A 12,765-nucleotide genomic window follows, 5' to 3' on the forward strand; every position below is an offset into this window, starting at 1 on the left:
ATATAGTGTATTTTTAGTAAATGTAACAAAGTAAAAGCATGCTGTGCCAAATGAATCTAGAATTGTTCTATTACGTAAATTATATCTGGACATTTACATGTTAATCCTAACTATTGAGATTTTAGAATTTTATGTGCTCATCTTACACGGGCAGCGTAGTACATTTGAATTTCCGAGCCGGGTCAACCTTTCCGTTCCCAGTTTGTACTGTATCGCCCGGACATTAGGTAAATAAAGCAGGCAGACACTCAATAGGACTAGCCGGTGCAACAAGGTTGACGCGGTCAGACTTTAGGTTGAATTTACTTTTACTGAAGGGTCAGAGGTGCGTGCATACTGCATACCCTTCATTGTAAAATAACCTAATTCTCATTTACAATATTTCAGAAAGCTGTGACTTTTCATCACCATTTGACCCCTTATGCATAATTTTTTAACGTTTTTTCTTAAACACTTTTTTGTCGGTATATACGTTTTGAATGAAAAGTATAAAATAAACAAATTCGTAAGTTTAAAGATTGTTGAATTATAGACCAACACATTTTTTATTTCAAATTCAAGAAACTGAATCCTTCTCACTCTGGTTAGAAGTCCTAGGTCATCTGGTCTATATTGGATTATAAAAGCCACTTTCAAAAAGATTTGAGTCTTGCCCGAAACTGACTGCAGTGCTTTTGGATAGAATTTCATTTTGAACTTCTTTCTAGCGTTCTAGCTCCACATTTGAAAACCTCCATTTTTCCAAATTGTAATTGCTTTTCACTTCAGAATAAATTTTTTTAGTGGTTTAGGGTTTTGATCAGACCCTGCACCAGGTCCATTTTAAATAAAGTGTCAACATTCTTTGCAGGTATCAATTTATCCCGATGTAACAATAAACTGATTCAATTTTCGCGGGTTTCTGATGATTTCTTGGTTGATTTTGTACTTTGTTGAAGATTATTACGTAGAACTTTAGGTGGATACAGAGATAGCGGAGGCATTCCAAGTTTGGGCTCAATACACAGGTACATATACTGGTAAGGGCTTTAAGAGGACCCAATCAGGGAGTATGAAATAGAAAGGAGATTTAACTGCCGCGGCTCGCCCTACCATATGATTTTACAAGCTTTGCAGACGGTACTTCATTTAAATAAGAAATATTTGTCCGAGTATGCAATAACCTATTCTGAATATTTCTTATACAAATGGAGTACCGTCTGCATAGTATTTCCATAGAAACTACAGAGAAACGTACAAAAAATTTTGATTTTAAATCGTGAAAATTTTGAAGTTCATTCACATAGGTCTTTACTCTTTAGTCTGTTTTTTCTAGTCTTTACTTTCCAAACGAGATCTTTTTACGAAATTATTTCCAAACCAAATAAAACCTTTTGGCCCGAACCTGTCGTCGTTGCCTTAGTCTGTTCCACTTTAGTATTTATTTACTTCGCTGCAAAGCATGTATCATTATATGGTAGGGCGGGCCGCGTCAGTTATATCTCCCTTCTATTTCATACTCCTTGGACCCGATACACATTTGTTTCATATATTCAGCGTGCTGATTTTTTATGATTAACTAGAGGAAGGAACTGGCGTTGTCCGTGACATTTTTTTTGGAAAATTTTGAAAAAAAATTTTTGTTCAAAAAGAAGTTTCGATTTTTCTTTAGCCTATCCCCGGGCTACCCATGTGTAACAAAAAATTTCAGCCCATTCTGTGTAAATCTTAAACTATTTGAGCTAATAGAATTCATAGTTGGAATTATATCGGGTATCAAAAATTTGAATTTAAGGATGGTTGCTTATTTCCTTTTTAGATGAATAACAAAAAGTAAGTTTTTCAAATTTTGAATTTTTACAGACCCCTGTGGCCAATACTATTGTTCGCAATTACTCCCTTTAATATCTATAAACCCTTTACTTTAGATCTAAAGTTTAGCAAGCGTTCATACGGACCTGTTCATATTGATATCAGCTTTAAATCCTTTACTTTAGATCTAAAGTTTAGCAAGCGTTCATACGGACCTGTTCATATAGATATCAGCTTTAAATCTAGGTAGGGCAATTTTTCATTTTTCGCAAACTATTATAGATATGTAACTTTCCTTTTCCTTTCTTTTTCCTTTCTTTTTCCTCTCTTTTTCCTTTCTTTTTCCTTTCTTTTTCCTTTCTTTTACCTTCCTTTTTAGTTTCCTTTTCCTTTCCTTTTCCTTTCCTATTTCTTTCTTTTTCTTTTCTTTTTCCTTTCCTTTTTCTTTCCTTTTCCTTTCCTTTTTCTTTCCTTTTCCTTTCCTTTTCCTTTCCTTTTCCTTTCCTTTTCCTTTCTTTCCTGTCTTTTCCTTTCCTTTTCCTCTCCTTTTCCTTTATTTTTCCTTTCTTTTCCTGTCTTTTCCTTTCCTTTTCATTTCCTTTTCCTTTCCTTTTCCTTTCCTTTTCCTTTCCTTTTCCTTTCCTTTTCCTTTCCTTTTCCTTTCTTTTTCCTTTCCTTTTTAGATTCTTGGGGAAACATTCCCCCAACATTTAGAAGTTTTTTAATATTATCTCCGGAATCATGCTACGGTTCCATGTAATGTTTTTTGACTGACATCTGACGGCCACTTGTTGCAGTCAGGGGTTAAGTTTTACAACTTTTAAAGAAATACTCCAATTTTTAACAAAAACATAACGTTTATAAATATTGTCTATTTTTAAAGATTTTGCATTTCCTATTCTAAGGATCCTTAAAAAATTTCTTTATTTTTCTACAGAAAACTTTTTTTCATTTATCTACAGAAAACTTTTATTTATTTATCTATAACAGAAAACATTTCTTTATTTATCTACAGAAAACTTTTCTTTATTATCTATAGAAAACTTTTCTTAATTCATCAACAGAAAACTTTTTTTTTATTTATCTACAGAAAACGTTTCTTTATTTATTTACAGAAAACTTTTATTTATTTATCCACAGAAAACCTTTCTTTATTTATCCAGATATAATGATTTAAACTTTAACTTGAATATAGAATTTAATCTTTCATCTTTTTCTACTAAAGTTTGAAAATATTTTGTAAATACAACCAAGTTTGAATTGGTCCAATTAGGCTGGAAAGCTCTCAAGAATTTAAACTTTTCAGAGTAGTTTAGTTTAAATTGCAAAGAACGTAGAACTTTACAGGTAAAAATTATCAATTGTTAAAAACCAATTATTACCAGCATGGAATAATGTGGGGGGAATGGGGTATTTTTCTATTTTATTTTTCTAGATTATAAACATTTTTAACATTATAAACCGCTAAATTTAATAAACTGGGGATATTTGTAATACACATTATACTAATTTTGTTAGGCATTAAATTAAAACGTGTCAATGTTAGACCAATATCTAAATTGATAAAAAACTTTAAGTTTCATTAAATTTCTCCTAAGGGATAGGTTAGGAGGGGGAGGGGGTCAACCAAACGTTATAATTTTCAGGGAGGGGAGAGGGGAGTCCAAACTTGCTTTCTAGTTGACTTAACATTTAGTTTGGTCCAATAAATCGAATTAATTGAATGAAATGAACTCCAGTTAGAGAAAACTTTTTATTAAGATAGATAGATAGATAAATAGATAGGCAGATAGATCGATAGATAGGTAAATAGGTAAAAAGACAGATAGATATATAAAAGTGCATTTGAAATGGAATAATTGACAATCAAGTATTTCAATTCTTTATTCATTCATTGCAAAGTTAGAACTCAGAGAAATAAAATTGATAAAGATTTTTTTCTTTCCTTGTTATTTTTGAGAACCTTAAAGCTTAAAATTATTTAAATCCTCCTTTCATCTTAAATCTTAAACTTTAAATGATCTACAAACTATAACTAACAAACCAAGTGACCTACAAAACCAACTGATTTTCAAACCAACTGACCTACAAACAAACTGACTAACAAACCAAGTGACCAACAATCCAACTGACCAACAATCCAACTGACCAACAATCCAACTGACCAACAATCCAACTGACCAACAATCCAACTGATCAACAATCCAACTCACCAACATTTCAACTAACCAACAATCCGACTGACGAACTTATTAACAATCCAACTGACATACAAACCAACACACCAACAAATCAACTGACCTATAAACCAACTAACAAACAATCAACTGACCAACTTACTAACAATTCAACCAACCAACTAACTAACAAATTAACTGACCAACAATCCAACTGAATAGAAAATCTCTTTCCTCGGCCACACCTGTCGTGATATTTTTAACCCTCCTTGGCCCTTCCCCTTAGTAGGCATATTATCGCACCGGCACGACATGCTTTATTCCTACAAGATATGTTATGACTGCCATCTTACAGCAATTTTTTGTTTAATATTTAGTATTCAAATGATCCTTAAATATCCCTACAAATAGATGGTCATGTAGTCCAGAGAGTCCAAAACTGAAGAATGAAAAGTTATGACTTAAATGTTAAATTTCAGCTTAAATATATTCCACTTCTGACTTAATTTAAAACTGAATTTTAAGCTATAGCTTAAATATTTAACTTATCGATTTCCAGTGAACATCTAGCTACAACTAGGTCTTGCCAGACGCTTCTAAAAGTATTTAGAGATACAGGGTGAGACAGAGAAAATGTCAGACAAGAAATACTTTAGCCAGGGGTGTATAGCCCCCGTACACAAATACTTTACCCAGGGTTGTATAGCCCCCGTACACAAATACTTTACCCAGGGGTGTATAGCCCCCGTACACAAATACTTTACCCAGGGTTGTATAGCCCCCGTACACAAATACTTTACCCAGGGGTGTATAGCCCCCGTACACAAATACTTTACCCAGGGTTGTATAGCCCCCGTACACAAATACTTTACCCAGGGGTGTATAGCCCCCGTACACAAATACTTTACCCAGGGTTGTATAGCCCCCGTACACAAATACTTTACCCAGGGGTGTATAGCCCCCGTACACAAATACTTTACCCAGGGTTGTATAGCCCCCGTACACAAATACTTTACAAAGGGGTGTATAGCCCCCGTACACAAATGGAAAAGAAAAAAAACGGAACTGCAATTAACATTAAAGGCCTGCATTAATCTTTTAACGGTGTATTAACCTGGAGAATGGAGGTTTTTTACCTCTCTGGATCCAAATTAATTGCTACTAACAGCTTTAAATATACTGCTTAAAAACAAGCCTAATTAGCTCTTATTAAGAATCTTAACTCGTCGGAAAGACCTAAATTCTTGTGATTGAATCTGGTTCTATGTGTAAACATCAAGGGAGCTCAGAACAGTCAGGTTCTTATACAACTCTCTCCAGTTGAACAGAACCCTGTGTGAAATAAAACATGGCAGTACATCCTAATTGTAAAAAAGTACTAATAAGTAATAATAGTGGAGAGAAAGAGAAGCAAGCAAGCAAGGAAAATGGAAACATAGAAAGTATTATTCATGTCATTATTCATGCAAAATGGATCCTCAGAATTTTATTTTTCCAACCTGTAAGAATATAAATATTAAATATGAAGAATAGCTGGGAAAAGCTGCATCATCATTCCTTAATATAACTTGTCAGAGAGATTTTACACCTAAAAATTACCTAACCCATCCGTCCATGTGGCCCCTCACCTACCTATACCTTCAAGTCTGATCATCTTGTCAGGTCATGGGCATTCCTGGTTAGGCAATAAAACTGAAAACAGATGTATGATCAGTCAGAGAAAAAATTCACTGCTCTTTTTAAAATTGTGATAAAAAAGTTTGAACTTGAAAATAAATTATTATTATTATTATAAAGATTTATTCACACACAAAGATATAAATACATATATAAAAAGAGAAAAAGAAAAGAGAAAAAATATGCAAAATTATGCACAAATAGAAAACATTGATTTTTAATCACTACATAACATATTTATCATGAATGCATAAAATGTCTGAGAACCAAGATAGCAAACTTATAAAGTTCTGTTTATCAATTCACATACCCCCACTATTATAGCTAGTTAAGCACAAAGTACTAGCTGTACCCATCATTGTACTGCTGTTGCGCCACCAGTAGCACTATTCTTCTCTACACTCTTGGTTCCATTTTTAACAGAATCTGATACACTTGTGGTTCCATTTCTATCAGAATACCGCTTCCTATAATGGATAAATTCACGGAATGTAACTCATCTATTATTTAACATAAATTTTCTTATACTGGCTTTTAGGGCGCTTCACGCCCATCGTCTTTTTCAATTTTGAACATTTTTACTTTGAATAGATTTTCATGGATTTCAAAATTTTCCAAAATTTTATGAAAATCGAATTTTCATGGAGGCAAATTTTTGAAAACTTGGTCATCCACAAACCTTCCCTAGGGTCACGCAAGGTCTCTGAAAAAAAATGGGATGGATCGGTTTAGCTGTTTGACGTTTATTAAACACAAACAGACAAACAGACATTAAAAATATATATATCATTACACGAATAAAGGGAATGGAAATGGCGCTGGTCTGGTATGAGAAAGCCAGTCGCACTGCTTTGAAGATGGGTTCCTTATCACACACGCACACTCTTTTGGTACAGACACACAACATGACTACAGTCAAGGAAATTGCGAAAAATGTCGTCAATTATAATTTAGCTTGAATAACGACTATATTTGTTGTAAACTTTAATCAAATTATATTCTTTGCATGAAAATTTGGTTTATAGTGTTGACTTAAATATACAAATAATAAATTACATGTATATTAAACTTATTTTTAAGTAAACAATTAACAATAAACAACTCTACTCTCCTAGAATGTACAAGTACCCAAGGTTATAATGCAAGGAAAGTTAATTGCAGTTGTGTATACTCTGCGTACATATTGAAACCAATTCTCTGTGGGCGGAATTTGTAAACAAGAATATATACATCAGTGTAATAACCTTGCAAGTACCTAGATTCTGCTGTACTGTATACACCGACAGTACATCTATTCATCTCATTATTACACACGCACACTCTATTGGTACAGACACACACACTAGGGATGTAAACGTTGTCATTTTTCAGAAAAACGATCGTTTCGTTATGAAAACGACGACGAAAACTCGAAAACGAAACGATCGTTTTTAAAAACGAGTGTTTTGAAAAACGATCGTTTTTATAAAATTCGTCGTTTCGTTAACGATCGTTAACGAAGAGAGGAAACCGACCTGATGGGCATCTGTACTTATCATTGAGTAGTTTTTAAGAAAATATCAAGGAGTTTTAACTCCCCCACAACTGTTAAACTTCATGTAAGACGACATTCAATAAAGTTGCATGTAATTTTTTTTTCAAAAACGACCGTTTAGATACAGTTCGTCGTTTCGTTAACGATCGTTAACATAATTATCAATAACATTTTTTTTAAAAATAAATAAAAATTCGCGGATTTCAAAAAATAATAATAATAATAATAATAATAATAATAATAATAATAATAATAATAATAATAATAATAATAACTGTATTCAGAGATCATGGAGATAATGAAGGGTTTGATGGTGAGGGTGGAGTGCTAGCACACTCCTTCTATCCACTCTATGGAGGAGATGTACACTTTGATGACGATGAAATGTAAGTGATTTAAGGATGTTTGCTAATGTCGTCTTTCATCTCAGTTAGAACCTTCTTCTTCAAGAATCGGGACCATTGATAAATTAACAAAGGTGCCTAGCCATACGAGAACTGTATTATAGTTTATATAGAATAGCACGGGCAGCCGTAGTACATTTGAATTTCCGAGCCGGGTCAACCTTCCCGTTCCCAGTTTGTAGTGTACCTAGCTTTATGGACAAGACTAGACATGGTCAGAATTTATGCTTCATGTTGAATTTACTTTTTTACAAAAAGAGCAGAGGTGCGTGATTGCCGTGTGTCTTCATTTTATAAAAGTTGTTTTCTTTAAATATTCAGAAAGGAATAATATTAAATAACCACTTACCACTAACCAGCCAATGAGGAAAACTAAGTAAAACTGTCTTTAAGTGTCCATGGCAAGGTTCATTAATAAGGTAGGTTATTCTAGATGTGCTCCAATGTACAGAAAATGTCGGCTTCTTAGCAAAGATAGATAGAATCCTCAGATGAGTCACGCTCGCCTCTATATTCAGTGACGTCATATGCGGATTCTATCTATCTATACGACATTTTCCGTACATACGAGCACATTCAGAGTAACCTTTCTTATAAAAATTATAAAACTTTGGTCTATGCTCACTTTTGAGGAGTCAAACATTATAAATCGCTTCTTAAATAGCAACAGTGTGAAGTTTTGGACCGAATTTTTTTGGAAAATTTGGGAAAAATTATACTTTAAAAAAAAGTAATTTACTGACTTATTTATAAACAATTTTTAATATTCTAAATTTTGAATCTTTAAATTCTATGTTATTGACAAAAAAAATGAGTCAAAGAATGAGATATTTTCCTTACTTTGAAAGTTTTATAAAAAAAAGGATAATTTTCCAAAACAAATGTTTAAAAACACGTATCAAGGGATAGTCTGAAAACTTTTGAATAGACTTAAATCTATTTGATATACTTACTATGCAAATAGTGTTGTTAGTAAGTCATTAAACTGACATAGGTCTGTTTACACTGCACAATTTCTTTTTCTGGGCATCACAGTATAAGGATGTTTCTATCGGAATGTCTTTTCTCAGTGTATTAGCAGCAGTAGATAGAGATGGGAGCGTTCGGCTTTTTTATAATTTTATTCGTTTTTTTCAATTGTTAAAAAAATGAGTTCGTTTTCTCACTAAACAGCCATTCAGTATAATCGTTTGTTCTTTCAAGATCTTTGTTCGTTTGGTAACCGTTATATTTCAAGGTCGTTTGAATGATTTTATCTTCGTTTTTAAAAACCATCGTTTTTTTATTTCTCAAACCAATCCAAGTGGGTTGTCCATTGTTCATTTTTACTGAACGACACCATCGTTCACAAAAAAAGATCGTTTGTTGTTAAAAATTTTTGTTTGTTAAAAACAAAAGATTCTCATCTTTACTTGTCTAATACACAGTAAACACTAGTTATCACAAAGTTTGTAGAAAATTGCAAAAATAACAAAAATACGGGTTTTTTATGTTTTCTTTTTCTCTTAGAATATATACCAAGCCGCCAATGTTAAAAGATGCGGTTTGATTAAAATATCATATTTCTCGAAATAATTTTGAACATAAAAAATTATGAGAAATATCGTTCAGTCTGTTCAAAGTTTGCGTTGCCCGTGGAACAAAATGAATCCAATTTAATTTTTTTTTATTTCAAAGTTAAAATAAATTATTTTGAATTTAGCCTATTCTACCTTATATTTTGCCAGATATAGCTAACATTTATGTATTGTATATACATGAATGGTATCAAAACAGAATTTTTTAAAAATATTTTTTTATTTGTACAGTCTTGGTTTTGTTTTTCGTATTTTTCGTATTTTTGTATTTGTATTGTATTATGATATATTCATTTTATGATTTTTTATTCAACATTTTTCTGATTATAGTTTAATCTTTTAAAATATTAAACAGATGAAAAATAATCAAAAATAGCATTTTTTAGATTTTTAGGTTTTTTTTAACTTTAGATTTTTTTTTAGGTGGAAGGTGGGGAATAAATTCAAAGGAACTGTGCTGTTTTGTTAATAATAAAATTGTCATATTAAAAGAAATAGTTCTCGTCAAATATTTAATTTCAGCAAGCTTTCAGGACACTCTGCAGTAAAATGTTATTCTACTACACGCGAGGGAGGGAAAACACACCGCTCCCGTTTTTCATCTGGACCGCAAATAAAGTCTTAAATTAAAGTTTTCGGCAATACGCTTAAGGTGAATTCAGTTAACTTTGTGACATCATCGGCGGTCTGGAATGCCATGTTTAGTGTCCTAAAAATGGATTTGGTGTACCTTTCCTCCCTCAATGTGTATTTTTTGTGTGAAAATAATTGGATTCTTTTTGTTAAAAGAAAGGTTTCATTGAAAATCAGTATAATTTGTTTTTAGAATTGTGTCTACTTCAAGGTTGTATGATAAGGTTCCTTACTCTGGATGGGGTCCAATGTACAGAAAAAGTCGTCTCCTAAGATATATAGATAAAAACCTAATATGACGTCACTCTCGCCTCTATGATCAGTGACGTCATATAAGGTTTTAATCAATCTAACTTAGGAGACGACATTTTCAACAAATTGGAGCGCTTCAAGAGTAACCAACCTTATTATACAACCTTGGTCTAATTATAATAATCACCTAATTTCACCAAGACAGGCCTAACTTTTAACGTTGAATTGAGATTAAGGAAATTAGACTTGAGCCTAATGTGTTAGGTACTTTCCCAAAGACATTTTCCCAAGTGGCAACTTCTTAAATGCCCAATCTCCCCATTCTTTTTATCCGCAGCGCTTTGCCCCTAGTATGTTCTAGCTGCAGCTATTGGCCCCTTATTGTGCAGAGCTCGGCTCATTTTGCAGCGCTAGGCCCCTTACACAGCACATGGTCGCCATTTTGCAGCCTGCGGTACCTTAGAAGGCTGAACGTAACCTTGGGAAATTGTACATTAGGAAAATTGCACATTTGGGAAGTTGCCACTAGCGAAAGCATCTTTAAAAAAAAGTTTTGAGATTCTTATGAACCATTTTCTGGCAAAACTTAATTGGCAAATAATCATAATATTTTAAAAAATGAAGACGACAGTTTGCTCAGATGCCGGAATAAGTTTGAAACATGTGGCAGCACACGAGTTTGGACATGCACTTGGTCTGCCACATTTACCACATAAAGAGGTATTAAATCATTAATACCACATAGAGGTATCAAATCAAATCATTTAGAACAAAAAGAGGTATTAAATCAAATCATGTACCACATAAAGAGGTATTAAATCAAATCATTTATCACATAAAGAGGTATTGAAAACTTTAGAATGGAATATCCTTAATCCCGATCGGTAAATTAATCTGGAGATTAATATAAAGAAGAGAACAAGCATTATTTAATCTGGAGATTTAAAAAAAGAGTAAATCAAGCATTAATTCCGATATCCACCATTCAAAAGTTCCCAGCTCAAATCATTTACAACATAAAGAGGTATTAAATCAAATCGTTTATCCCAGAAAGAGGTATTTAATCAAATAATGTACTACATAAAGAGGTATAAAATCAAATCATTTACAACAAAAAGAGGTATTAAATCAAATCATTTATCACATAAAGAGGTATTAAATCAAATCATATACCACATAGAGGTATCAAATCAAATCATTTACAACATAAAGAGGTATCAAATCAAATCATTTATCACATAAAGAGTTATTAAATCATTTACCACATAGAGGTATCAAATCAAATCATTTACAACATAAAGAGGTATTAAATCAAATCATTTACCACATAAAGAGGTATTAAATCAAATCATTTATCACATAAAGAGGTATTAAATCAAATCATTTACCACATAAAGAGGTATTAAATCAAATCATTTATCACATAAAGAGGTATTAAATCAAATCATTTACCACATAAAGAGGTATTAAATCAAATCATTTATCACATAAAGAGGTATTAAATCAAATCATTTACCACATAAAGAGGTATTAAATCAAATCATTTATCACATAAAGAGGTATTAAATCAAATCATTTACCACATAAAGAGGTATTAAATCAAATCATTTATCACATAAAGAGGTATTAAATCAAATCATTTACCACATAAAGAGGTATTAAATCAAATCATTTACCACATAGTGGTATAAAATCAAATCACTTACAACATAAAGAGGTATAAAATTTAATCATTTACCACATAAAAGTATTAGATCAAATCATTCATCACATAAAGAGGTTTTAAATCAAATCATTTACCATATAAAGAGGTATTAAATCAAAGCATTTACTACATAAAGAGGTATTAAATCAAATCATTTATCACATTTTCCATGGGAGCAGCTATTTCATTTTAATATAACAATGTGTAGTAGTAATATATGCATGTTGTACACAACTGCATTCTGCGTACAGGGTATTCCAACAAGCATGGGAATTAAATGGCAACTTCCTTATCGTCTTTGTACCAAGCGGCAATATTTTTGTAAACATATGTACTGTACTGTCAACATAACTCTGGAAACTGCTAGTCTCTGGATTTCTAAAATGGGGTTCAGCATTTTTCAACCTTTAATATTAAGAAAATTCTCCAGATTTTAATCTATTAAAATCAACAAAACGCTTTAAATGTTTAATATCTTTATCAAATTCATTTTCATATTTTATGCGAAATAGGTTGACCACATTTTTAAAAGCTCATTTAAAAGCAAATTTTTTTTTGTATTTCGCCAACTTTTCCGTATTTTTATTATCAAGGGTTTATTCGAAAACTGTTTGTTATTATACCATTCATTTTTTTTAAACGTAAAATGTTTTTGGGAGAACACCATGTATTTACTTTTACTAATTGTAATCTGTAAATATTTCAACTATCTATCTATCTATCTATCTATCTATCTATGCAAAAAGTTTGACCAGGAAAGCTGACTGGGAGAGCCTAGGTTTACTAAAATGTTCGTACTTCTTACACTATATACATTCTTATTTTAAACAATTTATTTTGATATAAAAATACTCTTGTATGATATTTGAGGAAAGAAGAAAGAAAATGACGTTGATAAATGCATTTCTTTAGAGTTTAGAGGGAAAATATAGAGAATCCTAAGCCTATAAGATTTAAAGAGATAGCCAGAGGCCGAATTTAAAGAATTTGAGCCGCAGCTTAAATTTAAGACGCG

The 12,765-nt window shown here is 32.0% G+C and overlaps 1 protein-coding gene across 1 annotated transcript in view; it reads left to right on the plus strand.

Annotated features, from left to right (window-relative positions):
• Nucleotides 1–1,972: 1,972 nt before the first annotated feature.
• The window catches only part of LOC111716800 (matrilysin-like), a gene marked incomplete at its 5' end in the record, with an annotated part of 13,296 nt that continues 2,503 nt past the window's right edge, over nt 1,973–12,765 (plus strand). The window contains 4 exons of the mRNA XM_023492284.1: nt 1,973–2,037; nt 7,464–7,565; nt 9,584–9,609; nt 10,686–10,765. Coding sequence (XP_023348052.1) covers nt 1,973–2,037; nt 7,464–7,565; nt 9,584–9,609; nt 10,686–10,765 — 273 coding nt within the window. The remainder of the gene's footprint in view (nt 2,038–7,463; nt 7,566–9,583; nt 9,610–10,685; nt 10,766–12,765) is intronic.

Source organism: Eurytemora carolleeae, unplaced genomic scaffold, assembly GCF_000591075.1.
Source record: "Eurytemora carolleeae unplaced genomic scaffold, Eaff_2.0 scaffold1875, whole genome shotgun sequence".
In the NCBI taxonomy this organism is placed as follows: Eukaryota; Metazoa; Arthropoda; class Copepoda; order Calanoida; family Temoridae; genus Eurytemora; species Eurytemora carolleeae.